At 35.1% G+C, this 18,555-nt stretch overlaps 1 protein-coding gene across 3 annotated transcripts in view; it reads left to right on the top strand.

Moving 5' to 3' along the window:
- LOC119068092 overlaps positions 1–18,555 on the top strand; it is a 39,351-nt gene that overhangs the window by 5,340 nt on the left and 15,456 nt on the right. Inside the window, exons 4-13 of one of the 3 annotated variants that reach the window (XM_037171510.1) lie at positions 784–920; positions 7,970–8,068; positions 8,262–8,265; positions 11,530–11,581; positions 11,660–11,882; positions 11,941–12,059; positions 12,131–12,306; positions 12,618–12,818; positions 13,126–13,293; positions 17,535–17,813. In XM_037171510.1, the coding sequence (XP_037027405.1) occupies positions 784–920; positions 7,970–8,068; positions 8,262–8,265; positions 11,530–11,581; positions 11,660–11,882; positions 11,941–12,059; positions 12,131–12,306; positions 12,618–12,818; positions 13,126–13,293; positions 17,535–17,813 (1,458 nt within the window). Of the gene's footprint in view, positions 1–783; positions 921–7,969; positions 8,069–8,261; positions 8,479–11,529; positions 11,582–11,659; positions 11,883–11,940; positions 12,060–12,130; positions 12,307–12,617; positions 12,819–13,125; positions 13,294–17,534; positions 17,814–18,555 lie in introns of all 3 variants that reach the window. The other 2 variants (XM_037171509.1, XM_037171511.1) reach the window with 2 other exon arrangements.

Here is an 18,555-nt window from a genome sequence, read left to right as displayed (position 1 = left end):
ATTAAGGCTGCTAATGGTATTATTGGTATCAAAAAACTACTCTATTTGACGTATAAAAACCTCTATTACCCTGCTAGGTGCTTTGACGGTGTTAAACAATTTTTCATACCTAGGACCCGAAAAGTCGCCTTCGGCTCTGTCTGGAAACTTCTCACACGCTAAAAAGACTTTTAGTCCTAGGTACGAAATATACTATTTTGATCTGCAGCACGACAGAGTAAAATAAACCATTCATTTTTGAATCGTCAAGCAAGGGACCCAATCACGGCAGAGTAAAATAAACCAGACAGGAGCGGTTCATTTTCGATACGTCAAATAAGGGACCTAATACACTGTATGAAAATGAACTCAAATGAACACTGACATAAATTGAAAAATTTTATTCGTAAGACACAAAGGCTACAAGATAATTCAGTCAAATCAAGCGCTCCTGCCTCGTTCACTTTACTCTGCCGTGTCTGCAGTGATTGTAGCCCTTGCCTTCACACAAGTCAACAAAATAAAGATTTTCTAAAATCAGTAACGGAACGTAAAACTGTCTTAATCGTGCGAGAAACGATACTTGTGATTCGAGGATAATAGTTACAGTGGCATAGTCGGTGGCATAAATAACTATTATCACCGAATTCCACACAACGATTTTCTCAATAAATTCATCGAAGGTTCTAAATTTCGTCACTGTCCCCTCCAGATCAATTGAATTAGCAAACCTGAGCTGACTGCGTCGATAATTTCCGAAATAGAAAATCAAAACAAAGTTCTAACAAAATATAATTTTTCTAGGAACATGTAATGAACCCCCTCTTCCGAGAAGAAAAAAGTGTCCTGAGCTAGCCTATAAGACTCATGAATTTATTAATTGTGATCAATCAGCGTCGACCAATTATAGAAATGATAATAATTCTATTAATCGTGCCCGGGTAAGACATTGTTTTTTATCTTATACATAATTTTTTTTTAGAAATTAGTAAATTATTTGGTTCCGACAGACATGATACACATTTACATGATAATTTAAGCTTTGTAAATATTTTATATGTAATTTTTAGAAGATTAAAACATTTTCGTATTATCGTACAACCAGTTAATTTAGCTTAGTGCTTACGAATATTGATATTTAATTATAATTTAGTGAATTTGTTCATACTTGTAAGATCACGTAATTAGATGATACGATTTTATTATAAAATGCTACTTTTAGTCGAAATGAAAATAGTTATTTTCGATACAAGTGACGCGATGAGGTTGTTTTCGTTACTACATGTGAGATTGATACACAGAAGGCAACGAGTGGCAACACACATGTGTACGTAACCTCCATTTGTTTGCTTGCATTGAACAAGATTTTACGCTGTTTGATTAAGCAGTACGCTGTTTGATTAAGCAGAGCAAATAATGGTTTAACAATGTAACTTTCACATTTCACACTTAAGCATAGCAATGCTGTGATAGCATTAGTGACAAAATATTTATTTTCCTAACGATCCTTCGATTCCAGAACTCGCATCCGGCTCGTACTGCAAACTACTCATTTGCTAAAAAAATAATAAGGTAGAAGCAAACGTTCTCAACACTAGTTAGGAAAAGAACTTTGCAAAATTGCACTAGCGTAAGTTGGGGAAAAGAATCTATGAATTTTAGACTCGCTTCTTTACATAAAAAATTATTTCTAATTCGGGTATACGTGTTTCGCGGACACGATGTGCGTGCAGTAAACCTCGGTTTCGCCTCGGATTGACGATTGGCACAAAGCATAATTTCCAAGTTAGATTTCGGGATTTTTAGAGATATCATCGTTTTCTAATCTAATTCTCTCAATTACCATTTGAAATAAAATGCGAAATGAGAGAATACAGAAAAACGATGAAAACGAAATCCCGAAATCTATATTTCTCCGACGACTGTAGAAAAATAAACAACACAGAGATATCAACAGTTAGTAGCGTAAACCAGATAGAACATCCACTTCTCTGAACGTTAGTTAGTAAATAAATTGAACATTTGTGTAATTTAAATGCCGTTCCACAGTATTGGGTTGGAAAACGAATTACTGCTGTGCACATTTCAAAAGGCCCATGGCACTTACTGACATATTTTTCGCCGAGACATTCTTTAAGTAATTTTTTTACGTTGCTCTTGCTTGGTGCAATTGTACACAAATGTAGAAAACAAGGTGATCTACATTTTTGGACATTTGTACAAAAATATATTTGTGGTCACGGGGCCATAAATATGGGTTCTAGGACTTAATATCCCCGGACAAAATAACCCGGACAAAATAACCCCGGACATAATAACCCCGGACAAAATAAATTTTCTATTGAGTGGAGACAGTAGAGCGGACATAATAACCCCGGACAAAAAATCCAATTAAATTTCGGCTGTATGTTAAAGTAACCCCGAAAAAATAACGAAGGATCAAAATAACTCCAACCAAAGTACCCCAGGCAAAATGTCTACGTATCGAAATAACTTCAATAATAACGAATAACTACACTGAAAATAAAAATAGAAAAATCTTTGCAAAACCTGCGGCGAGTTTCGCTGCACGTCCTGCAGACGGCCTAACACGCACGGGGCTCTGCCCCAAACCCCGCTAAGGGCGCGGCGCCCGCGGCCGCCCCCCGCGCCGCCCCCCCGTGACCCCCGCTTTTTTTAGTCGTTTTTATTTTTCTCGGCCTGCGGCGCATTGACACTTTTCATAAATACACTAAACAATCTATAAACAAATAGTTGCGACAAAATCAACGATTTCTAATTTTCCGATACTTTATGACAAGGGGCTGCCGACCCCTGAACCCCCGCATTCTTTTTGATTGCCTGCGGAGCTTAAACGCCGACTCCTTCCACAAAACTTACGATAAAATCGACCACAAATTTTTGTATTTCGGTATTTAATGTCAAGGGACTGCCGCCCCCTGAACCCCCGCATTCTTTTTGATTGCCTGCGGCGCTTAAACACCGACTCCTTCCACAAAACTTACGATAAAATCGACCACAAATTTTTGTATTTCGGTATTTAATGTCAAGGGGCTGCCGCCCCCTGAACCCCCGCATTCTTTTCGATTGCCTGCGGCGCTTCAACACCGACACCTTCCACAAAACTTCCGATAAAATCGACCACAAATTTTTGTATTTCGGTATTCAATGTCAAGGGGCGATTTGAAAGCTACATGCATGAGTGACACGTCAAATGAAAGGTATTCACAATACCAATCCGTGAAAAAAAAGTTTATGAAATTCGGATCATCTAATCGTGAGTTAGAGCCAACGATGTGAAATCGGTGGGGTACGGGAACTGTTTTTTGACAACAGCTCGGCCGAATATGAACGAATTGCGCTTAGAAATGCTCTTATAGATAGATATTATCGGTCCACCGGGTCGGACGCTAGGTCTCTTGGAGTGAACGCCTTTGATGCTACTCGGCCGTACAGTGAACGTAGAACATTTTTGGTTATATCTCAAGCAAATTTTATCCGATTTTCGTGAATTTTTTTTTGTTTGAAAGGTAGTGACGAGTGCAAAACGATGGTAATAATTTTAGAGTTCCACCAAAATGGCCGCCGCCGCCATATTGGATTTTAGTGTTTTTACCTATATCTCAAGCAAATTTTATCCGATTTTCGTGAATTTTTTTTTGTTTGAGAGGTAGTGACGAGTGTATGTCGATGGTATTAGTTTTAGAGTCCCACCAAAATGGCCGCCGCCGCCATATTGGATTTTGCTGTTTTTACCTATATCTCAAGCAAATTTTATCCGATTTTCGTGAATTTTTTTTTGTTTGAAAGGTAGTGACGAGTGTATGTCGATGGTATTAATTTTAGTGTCCCAACAAAATGGCCGCCGACGCCATCTTAGATTTTTTTCTTTTTCGCCCATATGGTCGAGTATAAGCGGATTAACATAGAGGGATGAAAGGAAAGGCGAGCTACATATGATAACAAAAGGGGTTAGCTGCTTTCGTTTCGACATTAGGTACACTTCGTGCGGGGTTTATAGAATTGCGCTATGCGCAATTTACACGACAGCTATGCTTTACAGTTTTTCGTCACCGCAATATAGACGATTTAGGTTTACATAAGTGCTTGGGTTACGGATGCACTAGGGTTGGTGGTATACAAGAAAGTTACGGGTAAAGCCTGATGACGTACGTAGCAGATATACGGGATGGTACGGGGCTAAGTCTAGCTTTATGCGACGACTTTCCTTTGGCCTCGTTTGAAGTTATTTTGTCCGGAATTATTTTGTCCATGGGGTTATTTAGTCGAAGGTTATTTTGTCAGGGTTTTTTGATCCGGGGTTATTTTGTCCATGGGGTTATTTAGTCGGGGGTTATTTTGTCCGGGGGAATTTAGTCCGACAACGATAAATATGTTATTAAGTTCTACGGGTCATATAAAATGAAATATTTAAAGTGTCATCATTTCTAGTGTTTAATGCAAAATCGCAAAATCTTTTACTTCAATTGCATTAACATATGTTTTACTTAGTTCATTGCTTATACTTATCGTCGTTGTCAATAACAGATGAGTAATAATGCAGGCAGTGCATGTATCCGGGTAAATTTGCTTCGTAGATCCTATGGACACACTCAACCGTTCATCGTGCAGATTGTATTTTCAAACATTCTTTTCCATTTGTTATATTCAATATAATCTTTTCGGGAATATGCTTTCATGCTATTTGTGATTGTTTTCATTCGTATGTTAAGCCGACACATATCCTACGAACAAGAACTTGTCGAGATATGTTACGTTTATTACGAAAATATGTTTTCTTTATAAAAAGGCACTTGAAAATGATGAGACGCCTGAAAGTATACAAAATATATTTGCTTGGCTGCTCGGCATAACGAAATATGAACCTAAATGAACGAAAGTTACTATAGAGAATTTCGGTTGTTTAGATTTGGTTTACTGGAACCGACTGGAAATCATTCCTATCTACCATAGAGAACTCCAGAGTCTAAACATATATAAGTCAGTTTATCGCCTTATTTAATGGTAGAGTTGCCTATAACCGATTATTCTGATGAAAACTTTCTATGAAAACATTGCGAAAATAATACGAAAAGCAAGTGTCATTATTCGTTTATGATACTCATGGCACGCGAGCATCATTAGCTGCTTATTATTGTACTATTTGTGATTGATTGATACTCATTTAACAAAATGTACAAATAAGTGTCGTTTTCAATCGATTTTTGTGCAATTGAATCTGTAACTATGCATGGTAATACAGGGGTATGACACAACTTAGTTCTCATAGTCGGTATATGATGGGGATGGGGCTCATTCACAATTTGTGCGTTACCGGAAATTATTGGAGAGGCAGATTTCGTTTTTATTTAGAGACGACCCCACGTTAACAAAGGTCGGATACTCAACAAAACGCAAGCACTCAAAAACAAGCTTTCTCTGAAATTTCAGGTCGGGTAACCTGCATTTTTAATACAAATTTTCATGTCAGGTTTCAGGTCAGACCAGGTCATTACAATCAGGTTTCAGGTAAAATCAGTTCAAAATTGATTAAATCAGGTTCAGGCCAATACATGTTCAGGTAGTAAATTTAAGGTCATTTCGCGTGTCAACTGCCAACACAAGTAACTATAAAGACACTCAAAGCGTAACATTATCATAAACACTAATTTTTATCGACTAAAATGTCATGATGTTCATAGTTTTCGATGATTGTTTTACCATAAGGATGAGTTATACAGTTCTTCGGAAAATGATTGAAAAAGATATATCGTTCTACAAGCTTCAAACTGCTGTTACTTCGTTTGTGTAAAGAAAAATCTGTCTCTTCAATGTCTTCATCATAATACATTTTGAAACATAAAAGGATGTTACCCAGAGCTCATCCTTATTCTTGTCGTTGTTATCGATAGCTGTTAAGAAATCCTAATGTTAGTGTAACATATTTGAATTTGAATGGGACTGACAGCATTCCACATACGGAATACGATTGCATAGAGCTTGATTGAATTTGCTTCGTTTTTGTAAATAATTGATTTGAATGGACGGTTTTCTATTCATTTTTAATGAACTGTGCACCAACCTTATGCAATAAGAGATCAAACTGTAAGAAACGATATTTCGCCTCTATACACCACAGTGGATCATTACTTAATAACGTCAGCCTTTCGCCACTGTCACTAAAAGTTTAAAAAACAAATATTTGACCTTCTTCATGTAAATTTTACTCCCAATAACCGCAGCACCGCAGAGCATAGATCGAAGTAAATACTTCTAATATTTTTTCGGAATTAAAATCTATATGGCAATACAGTGCAAAACTGACGTGCTTCGTAAAAGATCAGACAGAGGTGGCGACAGAAATGGAATAGAAATTTAAAAATTTTATTTAGTAAAAATTAAAATGAATACGTTGTTATGCATGGGCTGCATATATATTTTGTGTGTTTTTAATATTTTCTTTTAAACGTAAGAGGCATCGATGCTCAGCGAAAATTGTAGCCTAATTTGTATGTCTCGTATTTAATTTTTGATGATATCTTTTCATGAGAATCCTTTTTGGAAAAATTACGACCGCAATAACGACCACGAATGTCTTAACTTTAATAAAAGTTAGGTTTAGTTGTAGCCGTTTGACCGACCAGCTCTGAGAAAAATCATCAGTCTAACGAAATTTTCTTAGACTGCTCAGTTTACTCAGAGCTGATTAAACTACTACAACCAAATCTGTTTTCTGTTGAAAGCTAACACATTCGTGGTCGTCATTTCCTTCATTTTTGAAATAGGATTCTAGGAAATATATCATAAAAATGAAACTAAAATCCAGCATTTAAAAAGCGCCCAAATGTATGCTTTGGGCGATTTTTAAATTGGATTTTAATTTTTTTTTGATGATATATTTCCACTAGAGTCCTTATTCAAAAATGTTAGAAATGACGACCACGAATGTGTTAGCTTTCAACAGAAAACAGATTTGGTTGTAGCAGTTTGACCCGCTCTGAGAAACGTGAGCACTTTATGAAAATTTCGTTAAACTGCTCACTTTTCTCAGAGCTGGTCAAACGACTACGACTAAATGTATTTTTTGTTGAAAGCTAACACATTCGTGGTCATACATTTTTGAAATAGGATTCTGATGGAAAGATATCATCAAAAATGAAATATGAGGCACACAAATGTAGGCTACAATTTTATCTAAGGACCGGTGACTCATAAGAGGAATGGATACTTTCTTGAAAAGCCCACATTTGGGCGTTTTAAAAGTAATGTAATTTCGCTGATAAATTTTTCCAAAAACCTTTTTTCAAAAATGCAAGACGACACTAATCACCACGCAAGTGTTACCTTTCAATAAAAATTAGATTTGTTTGTGACAGTATGACCATCTTTGGCAAAGCTCAGCAGTTTTTGAAAGTTTAGTGAAATTGTTGACTTTTCTTAGGTGACCAGTTCTGCCACAAATAAATTTAACTTTTATTGAAAGCTAACATTTTTGTGATCGTTGGTCATTGTCGTCTCACATTTTTCAAAACGGATTTTTGTAACAAGATATCAGCGAAAATACAATACGAAACGCCCAAATGCAGACTCTCATTTCAGCTAAGTATACATGCCTCTTAATGTGAGCATGAGAACTGATGAAATTTGCAAGGTACTCGATTCGCAGAAGGAAGAGTTACCGATACGAACGAAATGTGTACACAATTTTCGTTTCTTTTTTTGTTTGCTATTTCAATCCATAAAAATCAATTCAACCAAATACCTCTATATTAACACTAAACTCATATATATTCACATTATAATACCTGTTCTAACATTGCTAAACCCATAAACACCATGAATAAATATCTATAAAATTCACACGCTATAATTATTATTTATCATCATAAAAACAATTGAAAATTAATCGAATTATTACTTTGAGTTCCATATAACCGCAGTGTTAAATAGAATGTAAGTCGTGCATCCAATGTATTCATTTTAATTACAGACTGAGAATCGAGGAAATCGTGGAAACCGTCGTAGCAAGTCGGAGGGTCCACATCGTCATGTAGATGCGGCTGTGGATGAAAAGGGTTCCAATGGACAGGTATATTTCCAGTCGGAGTTTAATTTTCATTTTTAATTTATTTATTTACTAATACATAAGGATTACAAAGTGACACCATAATGAACATAATATCACTGTACTAGCTTTTAAGAAACTGCAATCCATCCAACATTTAAACACCGATGAAAATTGTGTTATAAACATTTCTCTTTTTTCGTTTGTTTCATTGCAGGCGGGTGAGTCTAGCGGAATTTTCAGAAAAACTTTTTCAAAATTGAGCACCGAATATCGTCTACAATTTATTTGGCCACATACGCGAAACGGTACACATAATTCAGAAGATGGTGTTGATCTGCCCAGAAAATCGTTGTCAATGGGTGTCATTAAATCAGCTCGGTCAAATGCAATTCCCATCGTACATAAAAAGCGCACCACACACGAAAAAGAAGGTGCGACTTTGAGTCGCTATTTTACATTTAATTTAAAAACCAAACAAAACAAAAATCAATTCGAATCAATCATTTTCTTTAAGTCATTTTTTGTTAGATTTGTTACACACTTTCTGTTGAACCGTCCATTTCGTTAATAGAACATTTACGAATTTCTCTGTCACCACCGTGAAAAGGAATGTTATCACGTCTATCTTTAATCATTCTCTTATCGTAATCTTTGGTTGATTTTCGATTTTTTCTCTTATGTTTAATAGAAGGTAGCATTCAATTTAGATTTTATTTTGGTTAATTAGGTAAAGACGGCTGTAACTGAGGAGGTACCCATAATAAATTCAAAGCAATTTCCGAAATATTAACCATCCTAAAACGTTGTCCATAAAAGACATCCGCTTTTGGGAAGATCATAGAGGTCGAAGCTTAAGAAGGACGGGGGAAATCGTCACCAAATTTTAAATTCTGGATATTTTATTGTTGCAATCGAAAGATGTACAAATTTCCTCAAAGCGATTCGATTCGTAAAAACTAACTTCACAATTCCACTCTCAATCTTAAGCACAGTTAATGTTGTTTTATGCTTACAAAATAAAAACCTTATTGGTCTGTACTTCTGGGGAGGTGGTTGTGATATTCGGATAAAAAAGGTCAAGGATTGGAACGAGGAGTAATCGAATTTCTTTCTATTTTAGATCACTAAATTATATCGCAATTTGTTTGAGCTGTTTTACCAATGACTGCTTATGCGTGCGTACGAGGGTTCCATTACTACGACGCGCGTATAAGGCGTATGTTCGCATGATTGGATCAGCTGGTAAAAACAGAGCAAACGTCGACATAAGTTGGATTGACATTAACTGTGGTATTTGGGATTATTTTGAGGTCGTTTTCCTCTCGGTTAGGTAGAGAGTCCAAAAATCTAAAAAACGTCTGGACATCTTTAATGGACAGCTGTTTGATTCTCTATTATTATTGATTTCACTAACTTTGTTGTCAGGTCGACCATGGTCAAAAATCAGTATCACCCGGAACAGGTCAGCTATTTTCGAAAACAAACCTAACCTGAGCCTGATTTCAATCAAACCTGCCACGCAGTTTCATAAAAATTTTCAGGGTAATCTGTCAGGTCTCAGGTCAGGTCAGGTGAAAATCAACTGAATCACGTTCAAGTCAAAATAGGTTCAGGTATTCCTAGCTCAGGTTCAGGTTCAGGTAATGATCTGACAGATTTTCGTTCCTTTTTACTTTTTCTATTTCATTTGAATGTCATGTGAATTATCTCTTTGATAAAAAAAACCTCTTTCTTCTCTTAATTCCTCTCATAGACAGTTTTAAGAAAATTTCTCTGTTTCTACTTTTTATTGTTCAGTTTTTTTTTGTTTATGAATGATTTGAATATGAACGCTTATCGCTTATGTGAAAGTTAAGCACACACAGGCCATACACACATCAAGAGGCCACTCAACCGTTTCTACTTAAGCAAACACAGTAATTAATGTGCGACAATTTAGAATGTAATATTGTTGATACACACCCAACTGCAAAAAATGTATTTTTATACTACAGTAAAATAGCAAAACAGTAAATTTAGACGATGACGTTACGTTTGGAATACCTTTGTTGGTTGGAAAGGGTGTTTTATATCTGTTAGAAGATATCAGAGTTCGCAAAGTTCGTTTCCATTTAGTAAACGGAACTATGAAAAATGTTTTTATTGTCTAGACAAAATTAGACTAACAGACTCATGCGAAATTTGTTATATTTTAGGAAATGAAAAATTATAAAACCGCTATAAGTTACAATATTTTTGAAGATCAGAGGTTCAAGCTGAACATTCGTTCTCTTACAATTTCACATTAGGGCCGTTAATTTTGGAAAAACAAAGGCCATAACCCGACACAAAATATTGCTTAACCAAAAAACAAAAAAAAATAATTTAAAAAAATGCTTCTAACAATAGGCCATGGGAAAGTTCGAGAATCATCCCATCAATCACCCCAAATTTTTCGAAAAGCAGCATGCATTAGCTTCCAAATGGCACCATTCTTGAGTTGAAAAAAAAAATGTTGGCAACGGTAAGAGTGAGGTCAAGTTACTACAACGACGAAAATTTTAGTACATTTTAGAAACATTGTTTTCTGCAACTTTGGTTCAGTGTGATCAGAAAAATTACCTCACTCTAACTGCTGCCAAAATTTATTTTTTTGGAAGATGACATGTGGCTTTTCGGTAAAATAGTTTTTGGATGATTAGATCACAGAAGTTGGTGGGGCCGATAAAAAAGGCTTCAAAATGAGGTTCTCGAACTCTACCTCGGCCAATCGTTTTCGAAAAAAAAAATTGTTTTGAGTGGAAGCATATTTTGTTTAGGATTACAGCCTTTATTTTAAAACCATCTTCGAAAATCTTTTATGAAAATCAGCCGAAAATCTCTTAAAATTGTAACACTTCGAATGAATTTTACATTTATCTGTATCTCTCTCGTCTGAATTCCTCTCCATTGTTGCACTATTCCTACTTCAACCTTAAAGAGAAAATAACACATCTCTCGAGAAGATATGGAAGATATGGCAAAAAATTATTTATGTTTTATTTGTCGTTACAAAATTGGTTGTCGATTTAATATCAAATTAAAGTTTAATTTCCGGCAAAACTGTGATTGCACAGAAGGATGATTTTCTGTAAATGCGACAACATTTCTTCTCTCGCCAACATGATTTTCTTAATTTCAGTGTATCGGGACAATTTGTTCGCTTTCATTTCGGCCATTCATTGTTCGTAACAAAAAAGATATTTAATTACAAAAACACAAATTTTTATAGCTAGCTTTCCGTTAACACAATCCGATAATTACTATTCGTTTCAAAACTGTTTAACGCTCAGTCTAGAATATATAATTGTATACCACATTTTTATCCATCAAAAAAATTCACAAAATTAAGCGACGTCGTCATCTTGTTCAATGTTTATTAGAAGTCATTACTATCGAGCTGAGTCGGCTTGAATGAGTCCGTACTTTTGAAATCTAACCGCAATTTATTACAATATTTTTAGCAACTGTGCAGGAACTGGAACCTCTGTTTGATGTCGACGGAAAATCGAACAAGTAAATGGCAAATTAACAAACAAAATCCAATTCCGAAAAGATTCAATTGAAAATTAAAATTTTTCCCAAATGTTTTAGGAAAGTGTCGAATCGAAAAACTATTCGACCATTTTCACAATATTCGATGAATGAGATTCGACAGAAGCAGGGCATGACTGACAAGGAGAATTTCGGATTTGTCGTTGATAGCGAAACGACAAATAAAGTAGATGAAAAGACGGTGATGAATGGACACGATCCGAATGCGGCCGCTTGGTACAAGGACGTGATCGAATTGAGAAAGAAGGCTGGTGAATATAAGGTAAGGAAGCGAAAAGCTTTTCCATTTCACCATTTTAAAAATAACAAAATTATTGAAGCATCGTGGATGGGGAGTTGAAATACAACCCGACATGTATAATAAACAAAAGGAATTGTGGGATCAAGTATCACGAAGAAGTTCGTTGTCAGCATTGTCGTTAGCCTCATCAATTCATAAGTAAGATTTCATTCTGATGAGTAAATTTGGTGCATTGAATAAAATGTGTTCGATGAAATAATCTTCTCCAGTAGACCTATTTCGAAGGAAGAAAAAGAGAAGGAGAACAAAAATAAGAGTTCACCAATCAAACCGAATGGCAGAGCTGTTCCAGGTCAAGTGCACTTTGTCGATAATAGATTATGTGACGGTGTTACAAATCGTTTATACAATGTTCGTCATCATTTAGAAAGAACCACTGGTCCAGGTACACAAATCTCAATAAAATTGCGATCAGGGTCCATTTTAACGAAATTCTTAAACCTTCTGCACAAATTTGAGCACTACTTTCGTCGTTATTAGCGTGAAAAATCGATTAAATAATTCGGGTTGAAAATGAAAAGTCAAGTTTTTGTATGTTTATTGACCACGGCTTCGCCTCGGATCAATTCCTACAAAAACTTTATTTTTCATCTTTTTCTCCCTAGTCATGTAAATGACTAATGTTCCGTTAAAGTGGGCCTCATAACGCACTCAATTTACAAATAAAATTTATTTTAAAAAAAATGTTTATTGAAGATGTCGAGGAGGGTGCACTACTTCCGTCACCGACTAGAGAAAAATTAATTCCAACTATACCTAAGTCAAAAGATGACGAAAGTTATAATTCCCAACGTGGCAGTCCAAAGAAAAGTGCTACATCACGTCACGGCAGTCCGCAGAAAGGAAGCCCACAAAAAAGTAGCAGCAGTCCTAAAAAAGTGTTGAAACAATCAAAAGGTAAAATTGAAACCCCGACAACCCATAGTACCTGTACTGCTAGCACCGATTTTTTCTTTTAAAGTGGTACAATGCTTAGTTACTACATCACCCAGCTCTGCCATATTGGTTAGAGCTGAATTAAACAGTAAATGTGAGTGGGTAAAATCATTCACTGTAGACAAAAACCAACGTAAACTAAATACATTTTTACATACCTCAGTTCCGTGCTAGGAGGTGCAGTGCTATGAGAATTTTCAAGAATTTTGTTTATTCAAAAGAGACCTACTGTTCATCTATGTTTTAACAACGCTTTTCCTCGTATCAGGACGTTCTCAATCTGTTGGTCCAGTTACAACGAATGCCGATGGTTCGCCGAAAAGGCAAATTCGCTCAGGTAGTGCAGTTCCGAATGCAACGTCAACGTCATCATCTAAGCCGTATAAAAAGACTCCAGTTTCAACACCAACCATTGTGGAACGGCGTCCACGACCAAGTAAGTCCTGACCACCGACATTTTGTCCATTTTATCCGAAAAATTGTATCCGGACATTTTTCTTTTTTGTTTCAATTTTATCCTCTAAAAAAAAATTCTTCTTGGTATTATACTAATGTTAATGTAGGTATTAGAAGATCATTCCCAAAATGTTTCTTGTAACAAAAAAAAGCAGACGAACTAAATATTAAGCATGGTCGACACGCATGAGGTTCCTGTAAATGAATCAACTAAAAACTACATTCTTTAAGTGTTTAATGAATGGTTGATAGCATTTTGTATTTGCATCTCAATAAAATACATATAAATTTGTAAAGTTTCCTTCCAACTTAGTCAAACAAAACTAGACGTGCACTAATAATTTCACTCTCTCATATCGTCAGTTAAAATTACCAAATTACTCTTCCCACAAAGCACAACGAAACTAATTGGATTTGTGAATGGAATGGTTGTAATGGCTATTACATGCTGAACCTGCATTCATATCATATACAGAAAAGTCTGGTTGTTGCGTTTATTTCATACACATTAACTACTTAAAACTAATCATATGATAGGTGGAACCTTAACCTTAATTTTATTTGACCTATCCTTATTTTAAGGTTGAATTGAAAATACATTTTCGTTATATTGTCTCAGACTAACCTGATAAATGAGGTTATTTTTGACTGGAATTTTCTTAAAGTTTACCAAACTCTTTCGTCAGTCCATCCTTAAACAAAATTCCTTCTAAAATTCGTAGTTCGTTGACTTTACATTTGGATACTCATTAATATAATGTAACTGAGTGCAAGAACATTTCGGTGATTTGGATATCAGTTCTATTGTTCACCCATTTTTCTTCCTACAAACATGGTACATTAACGAAGATCCAACAGTTCTTTGTAATTGAGATTAACTGCTAAATTGAAATATCAATATTGAAAGACTTTATCAGGTACAATGTCTTAGAAGGGCAGGTCACTTGTAAAAGAACAAACATACTCTGCATATACTCGGCATTCATTTTCCAAATTTTATGTTTGTTTGTACCCAGTCAATATCCTTTAAAGCTCGAAACAACAATGAATTACCTTTTCATAGACATCAAGCGTATCACGATTACTGACTTAATCTGTCACATATCTTGTTTAACTAATTTTTCTGTGTTTGACATCTTCTACTTCTACTTCTACTTCATTTGTTTTAACGTTATAATCATTTTGGTATTATAAAGACATGAAATCGGCGTCTGGTATTTCGATTTACACTTCAAATTATGCCCCTGAATCCGAACTTTACGTGGGTCAAAGTTTTATATGTAACCGGGTCTTCTCATTTTCTTTTGGTCTTTCGTAGAAGAGGTACTGAGCGTGTACATACTTCTTAGACATATCAGTGCGTTGATAGCTTTTTATGTAACAAGTTACACAACAATGTTCTTTTTTACACACTAAATGTGGAGTCAACGCAGTGAACGTAAACAATATAATAAATATTGTATAAAGGGCTTTGTGACTGAAGAGTCTTTTTATTAGAAAAATATGACGCAAAGGCAGTACTGGACTCATTTGTCTTGAAACCCTTGCAGATATACGTTCCACCGTGTCAAATAAACAACGAAGTCCTAGTGTTGCGTTTGAGAAATACCCGATTTCTTCATAAACAAATGCATATTTACTGCAGCTGTAGTCTATGCAATTCGGAAATAAAGTATGAACAATCATAAAAATTGTACATTTTGTATAAGAACTTTAAAAATTTCGGTGTCAAGCTTATATTCGATCTGTGAATATTAAATTGGATTTACAGTCGGCCGTTTCTGTTTCTGTTTGACTCTCCGTTTTGCCTCCGTTTACTTAACAGATCACAGAAGATGCGTTTAAACAGTAGATGGGTGGTCTAAAGTAAGCGAAATAAAATCGGAGGCAAAACGGACGGCTGTGAATCCAACTTTAATTGGGATCAAGTGGTGATTCTTGTAAGTTGTAAGATTTTACTATAGATCACTTCGCACTGTCTACCTTTTGTACCAGGTAAGCCAGCTTATAACGTAAGCTGCTTTACCAGCTGGTCGACTCATACAATCACACATACCACATCGTGTTTGTATGAGTGTATTAGCTGGTAAAACAGCTGAAGCAAACTTAGACACAAATTTAATTGACTTTAACTGTAGCATAAATACAAACAGTTTGACAAATTCAGATTGCGAAGTGATCTATATAGATCCTTGTATTCCATGACAAGGTAATATGCTGTTCTCCTTCATAATTGCTTTGATTTTCGCTAAGATTATACACTCTCAGTCGAATATTATTAGTGTACGAACGGCACACACATTATACATATCCAAAAACACTACATTACACTCACACATATCTACCAATTTCATTCATACATGGCTGTATTTTATGTTTGATATCTTGATATGATGTAGCAGCTTTATGTCGGATATTAATCATTTGAAAGCTTGATTAGAAAATGTTTTGATTAATGTAAATCGTTAACTTTGACAGAACAGCTTCGACAGGATGTCAAAGCTTTTATCGAAGCTTAAAGCTTCGTGGACTCGATAAAAATTTGTTTCATTCCTTACTCGCGCAAAATGCATTTCCTCGGTAAATAATAAATTACAACTCGACAATCCCCATTGACTTTCATTGTAATTCAAAAGTTGATTCGCTCACATTAGTCCACTGGACTAAGTCCAGGCCTTTGTGCTAGAAAAAAATAGCTTCGTTCGCCAAAAATGTACTGAATTATTAGTCGATTTTCCACAACTTTTCATTTTTGATATGAAAACCGAAAAGCTCGAAAATCGTAATGCTCGAAACACACGAGGCATCGAAAACGTGTTCTTACCAAAATTTTGTTTTATTTTATGATGTTTAACGAAACTATAACAAAGAGAATTTTGATCGAAATACGTTTTTCATGCCTCGTGTGTTTTGAGCTTTAAGCGATCGGATTGACGGAAGGTACTGGAACATATCAAAAATATTTTTCACAAAACTTTTCGACCCGATATGGGCAAAAGCTGTCCGAAGAATATCTTCCTTCTAACTGAAGAACATCATCTCAATTTTGTGTCTCCGGCGAATCCACGCTTGGACCATGTGAAGGGCTTCTTGAATTTTTTTATGAATAAAAGTGAATGAAAGGCTTTTTACAAATTTTCTTCACATACCGGTCGCATTGGTCTTGATAGAATAAAATGACCTTTAAGAGTTTTGATATAGGTTTTGCTGATGATAGCGACAACGATTATGGGTGATTTTCAGTTGTTTCTGGTCACTGATTTCTAGTATGGAAAACTCAATATAGAGTGTTCCTGTTCTACCAGTTAGTACGGTTTTCGAACAGTTGATGCATCAATGATGCTGTGGATCACAATTGTAATTAAAAAATTGGAACACTCAAATTGGACATAAATCCTCGAACATCTCGACATATAAGGGTTTTCGTTGTTTTCGCGAAACACAAGTTTCAGATCTTATGATTCATACAACTAGTGGTATAGTTTATAATAAATTACGAAAAAAAAAAATATTTCCGCGAGAATCAACGGCTTTTGAAACGATGAAGGGGCTCAGCGAAATTCGTACGAATCAAACGAAAATCTCAAAAATCCGCTGTGTAGAGTATACTTGTCATAAAACACAATTTTAACAAAATTAAACTAACCACTGAACAGAACATTGCACAAAGCTTTTATTCATTACAGAAAAAAAAATCTCTAAATAGCGGCAAAGCTCTTGAAAAACATTTTCAGAAAACACACAGCCGTACATACACACATATACATACGTATAAGCTTTATGGAGAACAGTAATTCTCAACCGAAACATGAAATTTAATCACAAAAGTTCCTTTGAATAAAATTTACATTGAAATTTTTTTCTGTTTCGAAATCCTAACCTCATCTGCAAATTCGACACAAGAAATGCGCCATTTACGAAAATTATTTTTGTTTTTAATTTTCAGTTGGTTTTCAGTTTGTACACGTAAAAAGTGTTACTTTCGTATGTGCTATTCTTGTCGTTATTTTCATTATTTCTGATTTCTCGGAGAAACGGAGAAGAGCCGCAAGAACAGTTTTGATTCGAACGTGGCAGTTTTACGTGTGCGAAACAGTAATTTTACCATTTAATTTTCTTCTTCTTGTTTGTTTTTTGGTTCTTCAAACTATCCGTTCATCTTAGAAAATAATTATTTTGTAGAAACATTACATTAATTTTATTTTTATGTACTATTTCTAGCCACCCTTCCCACATCCAACTCCCGTTCTAAAAGTAGTTCGCTGCCGCCAAATGGTAGATCCTATTCTAATCATCAAAATCAAAACCTACCAAATGACACTCATAAATTGTCACCATTAACCTTAACAATCCCAAATCTGAAAAAATCCTATAAATCCAATAAACATCAGAGACCAAAATCGACGATCATTAATGGCTATAACGATCCAATGACCGAATCAACCATTAAATTTGATCAACCAGAAAAAATCAAAGGTCAGGATAACAAAACTGGGGAAAGTAAGTATAAAATAGAAAACAAAAAATTCGTGCAGAAGAAAACTATTGAATGTAATTTTGCTGAAATTTAAACGTTTTTTTCGTCTTTTTCGTTGGTTTTTTTTCGATTCGTGTTTGGTGTTGTATTCACAAAAAAAAAAAAAAAACAAACAAAGTGTGTAATCTGTACCTAATAAATGGTTTTATGTTTTGTTCGTTTCTGTTCTCTTAGATTCGTTATTTTATTATTGCATTTTTTGTTTCATGGAATTGGCTGAAATAATTTATTTTGTGTAAAGCAATACTTTTCTGTGCAACCAAAAAAAATTAAAACATAAAAACTGAAAAAAAGAAACTACACCAGAACCCAGAACCACACCTACTTGTATACTTACTTTTCTGCAGTTGACGTTGAACCCTTTTCTGTAAATGTAATTGGAGGAAAAATCAAATAAAACCATGAACAATCTTCGATGCAAAATCATTGAACATTGCATGCCTATGGGACAGATGGGAGAAATTTGATGCTTCTTTTGTGTGAAATTGTAAACTGAAGAAGCCATTAGCACCATTTGTCTCATAGTTGTGTGAGTAATTTGCAAAACAATAGAAAAGCCAAACAAAGTCGACTCGATATAAGTCATTTCAAACAGACAATAACTTCAGTGTAGTGGTAGGATGTCGGTGTTTCTGATACCTATTCATTGAAAGAAATCAAATTTGGTAGGACGAAAATGTGTCATAATAAACATCGTGAGCTGAA

This window comes from Bradysia coprophila, assembly GCF_014529535.1.
Source record: "Bradysia coprophila strain Holo2 chromosome X unlocalized genomic scaffold, BU_Bcop_v1 contig_173, whole genome shotgun sequence".
Classification (NCBI taxonomy): domain Eukaryota; kingdom Metazoa; phylum Arthropoda; class Insecta; order Diptera; family Sciaridae; genus Bradysia; species Bradysia coprophila.
The sequence above is the reverse complement of the archived record's forward strand: the minus strand, read 5'-3'. Positions and strand labels throughout refer to the sequence as shown.